The 16,558-nt window shown below is 55.4% G+C and overlaps 1 protein-coding gene across 9 annotated transcripts in view; it reads right to left on the bottom strand.

The window, feature by feature from the left end:
• The window catches only part of LOC105463902 (NIMA related kinase 6), a 103,588-nt gene that overhangs the window by 30,595 nt on the left and 56,435 nt on the right, over positions 1-16,558 (bottom strand). For all 9 annotated transcript variants that reach the window (XR_011612858.1, XM_071078311.1, XM_024787384.2 and 6 more), the window contains 5 exons: positions 15,925-16,065; positions 14,595-14,657; positions 7,070-7,180; positions 1,917-2,025; positions 924-1,031 (listed from right to left, as the gene is read on the bottom strand). Coding sequence is in view for 8 of the 9 variants with exons in the window: in XM_071078311.1 (XP_070934412.1) it covers positions 924-1,031; positions 1,917-2,025; positions 7,070-7,180; positions 14,595-14,657; positions 15,925-16,065 (532 nt within the window). In the remaining variant the exon portion in view is untranslated. The remainder of the gene's footprint in view (positions 1-923; positions 1,032-1,916; positions 2,026-7,069; positions 7,181-14,594; positions 14,658-15,924; positions 16,066-16,558) is intronic.

Raw genomic sequence — 16,558 nt, 5'->3', positions numbered from 1 at the left:
GCCTCTGGGAAATGTGCCCACAGACGGGCAAGGTGAAACCCAGACAGCCTTGTAGTAACGCACCGGAGACCCTGCTCCTGTGTCCCACTGCGGGGGAATGCGGGGCTTTCTTGGTTCCTGTGTTCTCACTAAATGAAAAATCCTCCATTGTCCAGCATTCTAAGTTTCACGTTTGGTTACATACCCAGTGTGTGGATTCTAAAGCTTGCCACTGCTTCACGTGTCCCCAAAACACACATCTGACCAAGTCTCTTCCCGAGTTCAGCCCTTCAGCAACCCCCGACCCCTAGGGTGGTGTCCAGCCCACAGAGCTCAGAGTTCAAAGCCCTGCCCGCCTTTCTCACCGCTCCTGCAAGGACCCTGGTCTGTGGCAAAGCCAGGCTCAGCTGCACGCCGAGGCTCACCCACTCTTTCCTGGAACACTGCTCCCGCCTTCCCTGTCCCAGCAGCACCTGGTCACCCTTTATGGTCCAGCTACAATGTCACCTCCTCCCTGGCAGGCACCTGGCACCCACAGCCTCAAAACCGCCGGTTTAAAGGCCAAAAACGAGGAACAGCACAAATGTCCAGCCCCCAGGAGGGACGGACCCCGGGTGCTGCCTGTGAACGAGACACTCACAGCAGTGGGAAGATGCTGCCCTGTGCCACAGACACACCCCCAGCTCCAAGCAACCGGCTCAGTCAGCTTCTCCTGCAAGGGCCGGGAGGTGACCAGAGGGTGCGGGAAGCCCCAGCTGGACTCCTCTGGCCATGGCTGACTCCCTTCTGGGTCACTGTTCTGAACAGATGAGAAAACTCCGGGGCTTAAAAAAGGCATCCTCCTGCCCTAACTGACCAAAGACACGTGGGGAGAATGTTTGCGTCTCCCTGCATGGTCACCAGGACCGCTGGGGGATGCTGGGGCACAGACAGGTCCCCCTTACCTAGGGAGTGGGCTGCAGTGGTCTCAGAGCTGAAGAAGCGGCCCAGACCAAGGTCACCGAGCTTCACGACGCCTGTGGCTGTGATGAACACGTTGGCAGGCTTGATGTCTGCAGGGTGAGCAGAAGGAGGTTGGTGTGAGGTAGGAGGCTTGGGGTAGGTGGGACAGGACGAGACGAAGGGGGAGCTCCGGGTGAGGTGAGGCCTAGCCCAGGTCCTGCTCCCTCAGGGCAAGGCCCTGTCCTGGCTCTGGCTGTGGGACCTCGGGAAATTGACCATTTCTGAGCCTCAGTTTCTTCACCTGTAAAATGGGTCTCCCTTCACCAACTTCACAGGGCTGCTGTGAGGGTTAAGAGAGCAGGGGTTTCTGCGCTCCTGTTTCCGGCTCTAGAGCCGTATCCTCCAGGCTTAGACCAGTGCCTCGCACACAGGAGGCCCTCAGGGAAAATCTGTGTAACGAATGAAGGAGGCGCTCGGTGGGGCACCCTGTGCCGTAGCCCTCAGCGAGGGCGGGACCTCAAATACAGCAGACACCGAGATATACAGGTAGAGTTAAGGAACGGAGGTGTTCAGGAAGCAGCCTACATAAAGGACCCCGCGCCCTGCCGGGCACCCACCAGGCTCCTTTCTCACAACTCGGAGTGATGTCAGCTATGGTAACATCCCTCTCAGGTGCCTCCCGTTCTCAGCCCAGCCCGTTGGGACGGCAAAGCCCCCATGAGAGGCCCCTGTGTGTGGGGCTTCCCCTCACCTCCCTCCCAGGCTGCTGTGGGGAACTGGAAGTGGTGCTGGGGCTCACATCACTTTCCACCTAGGTCCCTGACCCGGGTGCGTGTGTGTGTGGTTGCTGGACAGCCTCCCCGCCTAGGGAATGCAGAGCGGTCCAACTTCCTCAAGGGGCTGCCCCTGAGGACCCTGGAGGAGCCATGGGAAGCGTCTTCCTGGGGCTCCAGGGGCACTTGGGCTCCGGGCGGCTCCTGGCGGGTGGCGCGTACCTCGGTGCATCACCCGGCGTGAATGCATGTGCTCCACGGCGCTGCACAGCTGCACGAAGTACTTCCACACTGTCCTCTCCGGGATGAGCCGCTTCTGCTTCTTAAAGTACTGCAGCGGGGGAGACAGGCAGAGGGATAGGCCCGGGTGAGCGGGCTTGGAGGTGGGTGACCACAGGGCACTGTCTCTGTCTTTTCCCCAGTGGGCAACTGGTGCCTGGCACGGGGGAGGGAGTGGGGATTGGGCAGTTGAGAAACAACAATAAGCCCAGAACCAAGAGTGATGTGTCCACGCCTCTCCTTCTACCTGAATGGCACTCCGCGGCCACCCTGTCCCCACCCCGAAAGCTCCGTGAGGGCTAGACAGGCCTGGTGTGTCCGAATGGCTTTGCTGCATGGACACCCAGATCAAATATGCTGAAAGTGGCCCTCAACTACATTTTTCCAGAACCTCTTGGACACATCCCAGACAGGGTGTTCCTTGCAGGACTGAAATGGTGTGGACTCTCCCTGTCCCCAGCCCCAACCTGGCCCAGGAGGGTGGCACCCAGGACACATGTGGTGGTTAAATCACAGCTGCTCCCACCTCCTTGGAACCAGCAGATCTCAGTGCACTGGAATTCTTTTTTTTTTTTTTTGAGACGGAGTCTTGCCCTGTCACCCAGGCTGGAGTACAGTGGCGCAATCTCGGCTCACTGCAACCTCCGCCTGCCAGGTTCAAGCGATTCTCCTGCCTCAGCCTCCCGAGTAGCTGGGATTACAGGCGTGCGCCTTCATGCCCAGCTAATGTTTATATTTTTAGTAGAGACGAGGTTTCACCATGTTGGCCAGGGTGGTCTCAAACTCCTGACCTCATGATCCACCCGCCTCGGCCTCCCAAAGTGTTGGGATTACAGGCGTGAGACACCGCGCCCGGCCCCGCACTGGAATTCTTAACAAACGTGGCGAGAACCTTGAGGAAATGGGCTGGACACGTTCAAATGGAACCCGGGGTCACTCTGCTTCACTGCCTGGGAAAACATATTTAGTGATCCAGGAAGAAACCAGAACAAAAGGCCCCCGGCCGCACTGAGTGAGCCGTACGTAACAGAAGGTCCTGCAGAGGGCAGGCCCAGAGCATGTGACAGCCACGGTTCAGCTCGAGACGGGGGTGGCTCTCGGATGCCAGGCCCATGGCGGTGGGGCAGGACTTCACCAGCTACCTGCAAACCAGCTTTTTGTTCAGGGGCTTTTTGCTTCAAAGCAACCATCTTTCCCCAAAGCAGGCAGAGGCGGCGCTGTGGGCCTGATGGTCAGGGCAGCTGCTCTGGTGCTGGGAAGCTGAGAACTGACCAGGACACACTGGCCTGGGAAGGGGCATGGGTGGAGGAAAGACCTGGGCTGGCACTTTCAGACCACCTGCAGGGTGTGGCCACCACGCCGCGCCTAAGAGGGAGGGCTGGGCCCATCTTACAGCCAGGGAAAGAAAACTGAGGGTCACACAGAAAGAGGCAGAAACACAGCTCAACCCCAGGCCTCCCACCGAGAAAGCCCAAGCCCTTAGTCCACTTCTTTTTTTTTTTTTTTTTTTGAGATGGAGTCTCCCTCTGTCGCTCGGGCTGGAGTGCAGTGGCGTGATCTCAGCTCACTGCAGCTTCCACCTCTCAGGTTCAAGCAATTCTCTCGCCTCAGTCTTCCGAGTAGCTGGGGTTACAGGTGTGCGCCACCAGGCCCAGTTAATTTTTTGTATTTCTAGTAAAGACGGGGTTTCGCCTTGTTGGCCAGGCTGATCTCCAACTCCTGACCTCAGGTGATCTGCCTGCCTTGGCCTCCCAAAGTGCTGGGATTACAGGTGTGAGCCACCACGCCTGGCCCCCTTAGCTCACTTCTATTAACACCAGTAACCATTGATATGGGAGACCGAGCTCAGAGGTTCAGGAACATGCCCAAGGTCACCTGGCACCCAGCTGGGACCCAGGTCTGGGTGCTTCCCACAGTGGGACAGTCGCAGGCAGGAACCCCTGGCCTCACCATAAATCCCCTCAAGGCCGTTCTGAGGTGCAATTCTGGGAGAACCTCTCTGGTGAGCCGTCCCAGGTGTCAGCACAGACCCCAACCCCGGGCCACCTCCAGGCCTGCGGCAGGCCAGGCTGGGATGTTATTCACGCTGTGACGTGAGTGAATCCTCATTACAGCATTTAAGCAGGGATGCGCATGGCCGAGAGTGGTGATTTTCTAAATGTCACGTCCTATAAGCACTGTCTGACATTTAGCAGGGAGGTGCAGAGTCTCTGGTGGGTTCTGGGGCTAAGGCAGCTCCTAGCTTCACTCTTCCTCATAAATAACTCGGGCACCATGGCTGTGATGGCGCAGCTTAGCCCTTGAGGCTGCAGGCTCTTGGGACACAAGCCCTGCTGCCTGACAGCCTCTGAGGCCAGTGGAACGACCATGCGGTGGCCCCTGTTCCTCTGGAAACCCAGAGGTGGCCTGAGAGCAGGCAGAACCAGGGGGACCGAGCTCCCACCAAGCCCCAGACACTGTGCTGGTATGTTACAGATGAGGAAACTGAGGCACAGGGACCCGCCCGAGGCCATCCAGGAGACGTGTCTTACTCGGGTGGGTCTCTGCACTGCCAGGCCTCCCCTGTTGGCAGCTGCACCGAGCCAGCTCTGCAGGTGAGGGCCCCTGAGCTGGGTTGGAGGGAACAGGAGCAGGCAGGGACACTGGCGGGGAGAGGTGGGGGCTGTGGTAGGGGGAACTATGCCAGGGGAGGAGGAGGGACCCAAGGCATGGCGGGCCAGGTGGCTGCTCAGAAACTGAGGCCACACCTATCCTAGACTCAATCCCGCTGGGTTTATGACTGACTTGAACCCTGAGCCAGTGTTGGCTCTGGGGAAGCCAAGGAAGCGGTGAAGAGGAAGGGGACACCCCCTCCCAAGCCTGGCATAGAGGAGGGATGCTGGATAGAATGCCCCCATGCCTCCTCTTCTCTCTCTGCTGAAGGAGACTGCATCTGGCCTGGGTTTCCCACAATGCTCCCTCCAAGAGTTCCCAGGGACAGGGTGGAAACTGAGGCTCAGGGAAGAGGGATTTGCCCAGCCTCAGCCCCCCATCTGCCTGTCTGACTGCAGGCCCACTCCATGGACTGAGAGGCCGCAGTGTCTGGGCTCCACTGGTGCCGAGAGGGTGAGGCGTCCTCTCCATGGGCTGCATTCCCGTGTTGCCACACGGGAGAGGCCTCTCCTTTACCTCCTGCTCCTCCTCCGTCCCCGCCCTCACCTCTTCTACCCAGCCTCCAGTCTTTCTTCTAGAACACAGAGCTGACCATGTTTGTTCCCTGCCATGAATCTTAGGAAGCTTCTCTGACGTTAGGGCCTGGTCCCGGATCCTGAGCCTCGAGTGAGAGGCCCTGCATGATCCGGTGGTTTCCATCTCAGCTCCCCTTTCCCTTTCCCATCCCTGCTGGACCATTCCTGCTTCTGGACAGCCTGCCTCCCCTAATGGCTCAGCTCAGTGTCACCTCCTCCAGGAAGGCTTCCCTGACTCCCACAGGCCCTGCACATGGCTTGTTCACACTGGCTCCTAACTACTTGTTCGAGGGTCTTCCTGTTAGAATCCGGGATCCCTGAGGGCAGTAGCCATGCCGGTGACATCCCTAGTTCTTGGCACGAGGGTGACACACGGTGGATGCACGATGCTTGTGTGTCCAGCAAGGGAATGTGTGAAGGAGAAACAAGTAAAGCGGGGACGGGGGAGAGGAAGAGCTAAGACATGATCTAGCACATCTGTTCCCACCAGGGATCTGTGTGCAGATTAACATCCCTGCAAAGGCATTAATATGTCAACGGAAATGTAAGAGCAGGTGATAACAGCTCAAGTAATGCCACTTCCCAGTGACGCCTATATTCCTAGGAGCCAAATTTCAGAAAAGCACCAAGCAATTGCTCAACCCCCAATGCCTGATGGGAAAGACAGAGAACCCACATCCAGCCCCGTTTCCACGCACGGCTGTGAGTAGGGTAGGCGCTCGAGTGGGGCCCAGCCTCACTTGGGAGCAGACAGGCTGCATCCAGAGGAGAGAGGTGATGGGGCCACAGCAGGGCCCCGGGGACTGAGGTCCAAGCCAGTAGGGATGTGAGGACCTCCACTAAGGAACAGAGGAGTAGGGGCTGAGGGTTTGGGCCTGGGGGTCAGGCAGGCCTGGGGGCCTCCATGTAGAGGCTTAGCTGCCTTGGGCAGGAGACTAGACCTCTCTGAGCTTTGCTATCTGAGGACAGCGGGGACTTGGTGAGGGATGCGTGAGCGTACTGTGCTGGGTGGTGGCTGGCAGGAGGTGCTGCTCTTTCACTGAAGCTGCAGTGGTCCTGGACAGCAGACTCACGGTGGACCCCGCCCTGTGCCCTGGGCAGCGGGGTGAAGCAGGTGGAGAGGTATGTAGGGGTGCGGAGCACGAGCCAGCCCTGGCGCTGAGCCTGCCCATGTGACTCGAACGATCGCTCAATCTCTTGAAGACCCCAGGCCTGGGCGTCAGCTGGAACATGGAAATGGAGTTCCCCGTCTAGGGCTGGGGAAGTCATCTTGGACCATGTCCACCAAAGGGTCCCAGGCCAGGAAGAGACCTGGGCCACAGGCATGGCTCTGTCCCCACAATGCTGGGTATCCTCAAGCAAGTCTCTTAACCTCTTTGGGCTCAGTTTTCTCCTGTAAAATGAGGTAGTGGGATCTACAAGACGCTTTCCCAAGAGCTGGGGTCGGACCAAATAGGGTGCTGCCCCTGCTCCTTCTATGAGACAGGAGAAGTGGCTCACGTGCCTGTGGACAGGCTGGGGCATGGGGGGTGGCCAGAGGGGTTCCTTCTGCCCATGGCTGCCCCCTCCCAGCCACCATCCTGTCTTGGCGCCACCTTCGCCTTGCTTTTGCACACGGGCTCTTTTGAGCTGGGCTTCCCTGAGGTCAATGGAAAGAAAGAGGCCTCCAGCAACAGCAGCTGGGGACGGACCCTGAGCGGCCCTCACCAGACCGCAGCTAAGGCCTGTGGGCATCCGCAGGGGCGCCCAGGGTCCCCGGCGGCCGCCTCTGGCTAAGGGCAGAGCATTGTAGGACTGGGCTGAAGGCAGATTGCCACCTTTGGCTCCAGAGCTGTGCAGCCCCAGCACCCCCACCCGCCAAGTGCTTACCTTGATCATCTGTGAGAGGTCCCCCGCGTCGGCCAACTCCAGCACAATGTTCAGCTCGTTGTCTTCGATAAACGAGTCCAAATACTTGATGATATTTGGGTGGTTCAGTTGCTGCATGAGGAGAGAAAGAGGGGAGGGGGCACCAGTGAAGACGGGACAGACCCAGCGCCTGCCCACCACCGGCACCCTGCTGGCACCCGGTCGGTCACTGAGGCCCTGGCATTTGCTAGAGAGGTGGGTCCCAGGGAAAGAAAGGCCTGTGCTGGGGAGTCAGGAAGGCCTGGGTGACACTGGGAAAGCCAGCTGGCCTCCCCGAGGGTCAGATTCCTCATCTGTAAAACTGAAGTCACGTTCCTCATCTGTAAAACTGAAGTCATGTTCCTCATCTGTAAAACTGAAGTCATGTTTGAAGCCTAGTTGTGAAGACGACACGGGTCAACACTCTTGAAATGTGTACCAGGGCAGCTGCACAGCTACGTGAGACTCAGCATGGGCTTGTGGAAAGGACTCTCCCCCTCCTCCTCACCAACCAGACCCTGAGGGCGGCATCGGGCCCCACCTCTGTCCCGGTGCCCTGTGCTCAGACACGGCCAGCCTGCAGGTGCTCCTCAGAAGGATCGTCTCCTCCCTTCATCCTTCCCACTCTCTCAATCCCTGACCTGTCTCTTGGGAAATCATTTTTTTTACAAAAATATTTTTTGTAGAGATAGGATCTCACTATGTCGTCCAGGCTGAAACTGAACTTCTAGGCTCAAGCGATCCTCCCACCTCACCCTCCAGAGCAGCTGGGACTACGGCTGCACGCCACCATGCCCGGCCCTTGTGAAATCTTGAAAAAAATCCCTGGAGGCATGAGAGCCGCCCAGCTGATTTGCTCATGCTGAGACCCTGCCTCTGTCCTTCGCACCATAGCCTGCATGTTTGCTGCAGTGGAGCACGGAGCTGGAGCATGGAGCAGGACAGAACGGTGCCCCTCTGGCTGGAAGTCAGGCCCTGCTAGGCTAAGAGGAGCCCCTGGCATCTGTTCATAACAAAGCTGACTGTTTATATCGAAGTGACTCCAGGATTTGAGAGAGCAGAGGGGACTCTGCTCTCTCAGATCCTGCCCTGGTGTGGGTGTGATCAGACTAGTCCAGACACCAGCCGACCACCAGAGGCCGATAGTGAGCACATTTCCCAAAAGGCCCGGAAGTGGCTGGAAGAAGGATGCACTGTGCCCATCCATGGATTCTAAAATGAGGGGAGCCTGGGCAGATGTTACAGAGCCATGTAAGCCCCTATTCATTAATTCATTCCCCAAGCCAGCCCCCCATGTGTGGACCCTGGGGGGCCACAGCAGGCTCAGCCACTGGCCCCAGCTCAGGTCCTTGGGGGCCAGAGTGGGCTCAGCCACTAGCCCCAGCTCCTCCCCATGTGTCCATCCTCTCACCAGGTCCCCCCAGAGACTGATCCCTCTCTGCTATGGCGCCCACTGCCTGTCCGAGTCCTCAAGCCCCTGCTCTGGACCAAGGTCTGACCCTGAGGTGGGTGTGCTGGCCCCTGCCTGCCCCCAGCCAGGGCTCAGTAAACATCCAGACACCACTCCAAGGAACCAGGCACCCTGCATAGCTCTGGATACAGGTGCGGCACATTCAATCCTGGTTCCCAGGGGTGGCTGGGAGGGAGCCCTGTTGCCATCTTAGCAGCAGGCTCCCCTGTGGAAGCACTTTGGTCAGTAACAAATGTCGGTAATTTACACAGGGTGACTGGACTTCAGAAGGTGGCACACAAAGCAGTCCTAAGCAAAAAGAACAAACCTGGAGGCATCACATTACTGGACTTCAAACTATATTACAAGGCTATGGTAACCAAAACAGCATGGTACTGGTACAAAAATAGATACACAGACCAATGGAACAGAATACAGAACCCAGAAATAAAGCAGCACACCTATAACCACCTGATCTTCAACAAAGTTGACAAAAATAAGCAAAGGGAAAGGACTCCCTACTCACTTAACTGGCTAGCTATATGCAGAAGAATGAAACGGAACCCCTACCTTCCACCATATGTAAAAATTAACTCAAGATTGATTAAAGACTTAAATGTAAGGCCTCAAACTATAAAAATCCTAGAATAAAACCTAGGAAATACCTTTCTCAACGTTAGCCTTGACAAAAAATTTATGACCAAGTCCTTAAAAACAATTGCAACAAAACCAAAAGCTGACAAGTGGGACATAATTAAATGAAAGAGCTTCTGCATGAAGTGATCAACAGAGTAAACAGACAATTGACAGAATGGGAGAAAACATTCATAAACTATGAATGTCCAGAATCTATAAGGAACTTAAATCAATAAGAAAACAAACAAACAAACAAAAAACATTAAAAAGTGAGCAGAGGAGGCTGGGCATGGTGGCTCACGCCTGTCATCCCAGCACTTTGGGAGGCTGAGGTGGGCGGATCACTTGAGATCAGGAGTTCGAGACCAGCCCGGCCAACATGGCAAAACCCCATTTCTACTAAAAATACAAAAATTAGCCAGGCATGGTGGTGGGCACCTGTAGTCACAGCTACTCGGGAGGCTGAGGCAGGAGAATCGCTTGAACCTGGGAGGCGGAAGTTGCAGTGAGCTGAGACTGCGCCACTATACCCCAGTTTGGGTGACAGAGCGAGATTCTATCTAAATAAAAATAAAAAATAAGTAAACAGGCTGGGCGCGGTGGCTCACACCTGTAATCCTAACACTTTGGGAGGCCGAGGTGGGCGGATCACCTGAGGTCAGGAGTTCAACACCAGCCTGGCCAACATGGTGAAACCCTGTCTCTACTAAAATACAAAAATTAGTCAATCATGATGGCGGGTGCCTGTAATCCCAGCGACTCAGGAGGCTGAGACAGGAGAATCGCTTGAACCCGGGAGACGGTGGTTGCAGTGAGCCAAGATCATGCCACTGCACTCCGGCCTGGGTGGCTGAGTGAGACTTTGTCTCAAAATAAATAAATAAAAATAAAATAAAAAGTGGGCAGAGGACATGAACAGTAATTCTTCAAAAGAAGACATACAAGCAATTAACAAACACGAAAAAATGCCCAACATCACTAATCATCAGAGAAATGCAAATCAAAACCACAATAGGGTCGGGCGCAGTGGCTCAAGCCTGTAATCCCAGCACTTTGGGAGGCCGAGACGGGCGGATCACGAGGTCAGGAGATCAAGACCATCCTGGCTAACATGGTGAAACCCCGTTTCTACTAAAAATTACAAAACACTAGTCGGGCGACGTGGCGGGCGCCTGTAGTCCCAGCTACTCGGGAGGCTGAGGCAGGAGAATGGCGTAAACCCGGGAGGCGGAGCTTGCAGTGAGCTGAGATTCAGCCACTGCACTCCAGCCTGGGCCACAGAGAGAGACTCTGTCTCAAAAAAAAAAAACACAAAAACACAATAGGCTGAGTGCAGGGGCTCATGCCTATAATGCCAGCACTTCGGGAGGCCGAAGTGGAAGGACTGCTTGAGCCCAGGAGTTTGAGAACAGCCTGGGCAATATAGTGAGACCTTGTCACTAAAAAAAAAAAAAAAAAAATTAGCTGGGCTTCGTGAGCAGGCCAGTAGCCCAAGCTACTTGGGAGGTTAAGGCCGGAAGATCACTTGATCATGGGAGGTTGATGCTGCAGTGAGCCGTGATCACACCACTGCACTCCAGCTTAGATGACAGCGTGTGCCCCACTCTCAAAAAAAAAAAAAAATTACAATGAGATACCATTTCACATCAGTCAGAATGGCAAGTACTACAAAGTCAAAAAATAACAGATGTTGGTGAGGTTGCGAAGAAAAGAGAACACTTGTATGCTGTTGGTAGGAATGTAAATTTGTTCAGATACCATGGAACGAAGTCTGGAAATTTGTCAAAGAACTAAAAATAGAACTACCATTTGACCCAGCAATCCCATTACTGGGTATATACCCAAAGGAATATAAATTGTTCTACCAAAAAGACACATGGGCTTGTATGTTCATCACAGCACTATTCATAATAGCAAAGACATGGAATCAATCTAGGTGCTCAGAAATGGTGGGCTGGATAAAGAAAATGTGGTACATGTATACCACGGAATATCATGCAGCCACAAAAAAGAATAAAAGTCATGTCCTTTGCAGCAACATGGATGCAGCAGGAGGCCATTATCCTAAGAGAATTAACATAGAAACACATCTATACTGCATGTTCTCACTTTTATAAGTGGGAGCTAAATCTTGGGTACACATGAACATAAAGATGGAAACAGTAGACATACTGGGCTCTACAAGAGGGGGTGGGAGTGGGGCAACGGCTGAAAAACTTCCTATTGGGTACGATGTTCACTGTCTGCGTGACAGGATCAGAGGCTCAAATTTCAGCATCACACAATACACTCTCGTAACAAACCTGCATGTGTACCTTCTGAATCTAAAATAAAAACGGAAATTTTAAAAAGGTGGGCCAGACGTGGTGGCTCATGTCTGTAATCCCAGCACTTTGGGAGGCCGAGGCAGGCGGATCACCTGAGGTCAGGCGTTCAAGACCAGCCTGGCCTACACGGCGAAACCCCGTCTCTAAAAAAATACAAAAGTTAGCCGGGTGTGGTGGTGCACACCTGCTATTCCAGCTACTCGGAGGTTGTAGTGAGCCGACATCGCGCCACTGCACTCCAGCCTGGGTGACAAAGCAAGACTCTGTATCAAAAAAAAAAAAAAAAAAAAAGAAACAAAGGAAAAGAAATAGGAAAATCCTTTTGCCCAGATTTTGTGTTGAGAAGGCCGTCCTGCGCGAACACTGGCCATCGCATCGCTGCCCTCAGCACACATCACGCTCCATAGACATGTTTTTCAGTTACCAAAAAAAGTGTCAAAGCAAGTGAATGGCAAGTTGAAAGTGCTTTCAAATCTCTAAGACACGACCTATGGCGTGGACAAGCTGCTACCAGGATAAATGGGAACACCCTGCTCCTTCACCCTCCTCTTGAACTTCACCTCATGATGTTACCAGGAAATCTCACACCCTCTCAGGGAGGACTCCCCAAAAACTGCCCAGGTCATTGGCAGTCCAGGCATGACAGTTTCTCTAGCAAGGGAGAAATGAGAGGGGTTGGGTAGGAAGTAAAGCCCCATCAAGGAGGTGCTGGTTCCTGGGGAGGGCAGGAGGGAGGCTCCTCCCCCATTTCCCTACAGGTCTGAGGGCAGGGGGTTAAGGAAGGGCTCCCTTAAATGCCCAGGTAGTCGACAAAGGCACAGGCAGAAAGAGGCTCTGGACATCCATTGGGCTAAATCCTCAAGGTCCAGAGAGGGGAACGGATCAGCCACGGGTCCACAGCAGCAGGGGCTGAGCTGATTCTAGAACCTGGTCCACACGGGGTCCACTTCACAGCCTGTGGCCTCTTGGTGGGCCCAGGTGGGTCTGGAAGGGGACACACTTGGGCCAGGGACAGGGAAGGTGCTGCAAAGACGCAACGTGGTTGGGCCTTGCCTGGCTGTGGTGGTGGCCAGAGGGAAGGGAGGGAGAGCTGAGAGTAAGGGTCCCTGTCCTTTGAATCTCTGCCATCAGGGGCTCTGCTACAAGCTCCAGGCCCTCTCGGATGTAACACAGAGTGTCTGTCTATGATCTGTCTTCCCCACTGGGCTGCATCCTGGTGTCCAGCATTCAGTGGTGCTCAGAAATTGCACGGAATGAATGAACACACTTCTGTATTCCACACGACCCGCCTTCTTGTGCCACGCTTGGCAGTGGTGCTGACAAGCCCCCTGCACTTGAGAGGTTTTGGGTTTGGGTTCTTGGCATGAATGATATAATATGTCAACCAGTCACCCCTCCGAGAACCACGTTTCCTTTTGTTTTTTGAAGGAAGCACCTCGGGCCCCGGCACATCCTGTTGACTTCCCATGGGCTACCCGAGGAGTGGGACCCGTGTTCTGGAAAGTGGCTGGCGTTGGCGGGCAGAGGTGGTAACCATGACAACCGGGCTGCCTTGGACGGCGAGTGTACCACACACCAGTGCTGCCCTGAGCTCGTCAGACGTGCTTCCTCACTGACTTCTCCAGCATGCCTGTTGTCATCATGCCCCCTTTACAGATGAGGAAACTGAGGTCCTGAGAGGCCCACGGCTGGCCCGCAGCCACACAGCTAGTGAGCGAGGGGTGTGTCCTCTGAACCCAGGCTTGACGCCTTTCGCTGCACCACAGCCCTGGGGAAGGGGCAGAATCCCCTCCGCGGCCAGGTGGGCTTACGCCAGGCTCAGGCTCCTGCAAGGCAGGAGTTGCGATGGCACATCTGTGTGACCAGGGACCAGACCAGGCTGTGCTCAGCATGCTCACCTGCGGGTTCCCTCACTTGGGGAGAAAGGCATGCAAGGTGGGGAGAGGGCAATGGGTGATCAGGGCTGGGTAAGTGGCAGCAAGTTGACCATTACTTAAACATTTAAACAATGCTTTCGAGGGATATTTTTGACCTATAATAGTTAGCGGTAAGGACATCTCCTGTCTCCAGCCTTGACTCCATCACCCACTGTGGCCGGGGGCCACCAGAGCAGGCACTCACAACTCACACCCCGCCATGGCCCCCCAGCTTGCAGCCACTTCAGGGGCTCCCCTTTGGTTCTGCGTGTGTATCTGGCCCTGCCGCCATGTCCGGCTTTCTGTCTCCCCAACCTCCCATAATCCACACTGCTGCAGTGCCTGGAAGCAGGCTCACTTCGGCCTTCCAGATTCTGGGATGGTGCCCCGGCCTCTGTAAGACCCGCTCAGGAAGTGGGTTTCCCCGGGGCTCCTGGCCCACCAGTCAATCTGCATCACCCTGGAAGGTCACCATCTGCTTCCCCACCAGCCTGGAAGTCCCCAAGGGCAGGGCCAAGGCCTGAGAAAACAGGGTAGGGTGTGGTAGAATAAACTGCTAATCTGAAATTCTGCAGCTGTGGCTTCAGCAGGCATCCCTGCCACCAGCAATCCCACTTTGCTGGAAACTGCCGAGCAAATCCAGTATGTTTCACTGGGGGCCGGGCGCAGTGGCTCCTGCCTGTAATCCCAGCACTTTGGAAGGCTGGGATGAGAGGACTGCTTGAGGCCTCAGGAGTTTGACACCAGCCTGGGCAATATAAGGGGACCTCATCCCTACAAAAAATTAACAATGTGAGCCACCGGGCGTGGTGGCTCACACCTGTAATCCCAGCACTTTGGGAGGCTGAGGTGGACGGATCACCTGAGTTCGAGACCAGGCTGGCCAACATGGTGAAACCCTGTCTCTACTAAAAATATGAAAATTAGCTGGGTATGGTGGCGGGTGCCTGTAATCCCGGGAGACTGAGACAGGAGAATTGCTTGAACCGAGAAGGTGGGGACTGCAGTGAGCAGGGATTGTGCCACTGCACTCCAGCCTGGGCAACAAGAGTGAAACTCCGTCCAAAGGGGCTGTGGATTCCTGGCACCCAAGGGCAGTGATGGACATGATATGGCCTAGCCGGTGCCCCAGAACCTCCCCGAGGACGCGAGGTTCCCACTCAGCCCCGGGCACTCACCTTCAAGAGGCCGATCTCCTTGACGCAGTCTTGCCTTGCCTTGGCATCCATCATCTCAAAGATCTTGGGCGGGAGGAAAAAGAGAAACAGAGTGGTTACAATCTGTGTCCAGAGCCCCTGTAGGGGGCTACGGGGTCTGCTTTCCAGTCCTGGCTCTCCCACCTCCTCACCGAGGGACCCCCCGCACCCCAGCCCCTGTAAGGTTTACTCACTGTGGGTCCCCCAGCACTGTCCCACCACAAAACCCATCGTGGCACTAAAGAATCAAGACAGGGAGCTCAGGTGAGCCCCTCCCCAGAAGATCAAGAGAGAGGGCCAGGCATGGGGGCTCACACCTGTGATCCCAGCACTTTGGGAGGCTGAGGTGGGTGGATCACTTGAGGTCAGGAGTTTGAGACTAGCCTGGCCAACATGGTGAAACCCCGTCTCTACTAAAAATATAAAAATTAGCCGGGTGTGGTGGTGCACGCCTGTAGTCCCAGCTACTCAAGAGACTGAGGCAGGAGAATCGTTTGAACCCGGGAGGTGGAGGTTGCAGTGAGCTGATCACACCACGGCACTCCAGCCTGGGTGACAGACTGAGACTCTGTCTCAAAAAAAAAAAAAAAAAAAAAAAAATCAAGAGAAAAACTGGTCCTTTTTTGGTCAGAGGACCCCGCTGCTCCTCCAGTGCCCTGAAGCTACTGGTGTTCTCTCCCAATTTCCCCGACGCCATTCTCTCTCCCGGGCCTCCTCTGCCCAGGCTCTCAATCTCATTCTTTAAGGACAAGTAAGCAAATCAAGGGGCTTGGGAAGCTTTGCTGGAGGATTTGAAGCCATTTCCTCCAGCAAAGCCGTGTTCAGATGGGCCCAGCAGCTCCCGTGGACATGGCTCCTGTCCTGACTTTGCCGCTTGATCTACTTCCTCCATTTAGGAGGGACGCAGAAGGCAGGAAGCCCACAACTGTGGAGCAAGCACAGGTACAAGGATGAGTGGACATGGTCTGAACCTCAGCTCCCCCGTGACACGCTGGGACCCTGGGGTGTTCTGAGAGATTGTCCTCATCTGAGAGATGAAATGACAGTCCCCACCCACGGGACCGTTGCCAGGCTCCACGTGCTCCTTGCATGACCCAGTACACAGCAGGCGCTCAATGCATGCTTGTTTTTCTTTTCCTTTGTGGTTCACAGTGAACAGGTGTCTACCTGGTTCTCCCTGTAACCCAGTGGGTTGGGTGCTGTTTCCCTCGTTCACCGAGGAGGAGAGAGAAGGGACTGGCCCGGGCACCCCGTCCAGATGCAGAGACGGCCTCCAGAGATGCAGGTTTGACCCCATGGGTCATCAGCTCACCTGCACCTTCTTCAGAGCCACCGTCTTCCTGTCCAGCAGGCAGGTGGCCTTGTACACCTCGCTGAACTGTCCTCGGCCTATCTTCTTTTCGATCTGGAAGTCCGCCAGCGAGCAGCGAAAAGACAGGGTGTTGGGGTGCCTCTGGAAGAGGGGACAGAGGGTCTCCGTGAGCAGCCAGGCTGGAGCAGAGGCCTGGGGACGACCCCTAGAGCCCCAGCACCCCAACAGCACCCTCTAAGGTGAAGGAGGGACTCTGCTGCCAACCCTGCTCTCAGAGCCTCCCAGGCGCACCCCCAGGGGCTTTCTGCACAGGGTCCCTGGTTCCCCTTAAGGACCCCCACTGCAGGTGAAAAACTGAGGCTGTTCACGCTCCCCACTGCCCTTATCACCGCCTTCATTATCTGACTGCTTGTTTGCTGTCGCTGAATCCCATCCCCGGGGGTTAGCTCCGTGGGACCAGGGGCCTTGCCCATCTCATCCTCTCCTGAATCCTTGATGCCCAAATTGGGGTCCAGCAAGCTGGGTGCAGGTCAGGTCTCCCCCGCCCATGGCCACCATGCCAAATGCCCCAGGTCATTGTAAGAAATGGTAAGTTCCCCTCCTGGGACAGCCGTTCCCCATCTCAGACAAGAAA

Source organism: Macaca nemestrina, chromosome 14 (assembly GCF_043159975.1).
Source record: "Macaca nemestrina isolate mMacNem1 chromosome 14, mMacNem.hap1, whole genome shotgun sequence".
Lineage (NCBI taxonomy): Eukaryota > Metazoa > Chordata > Mammalia > Primates > Cercopithecidae > Macaca > Macaca nemestrina.
The sequence above is the reverse complement of the archived record's forward strand: the minus strand, read 5'-3'. Positions and strand labels throughout refer to the sequence as shown.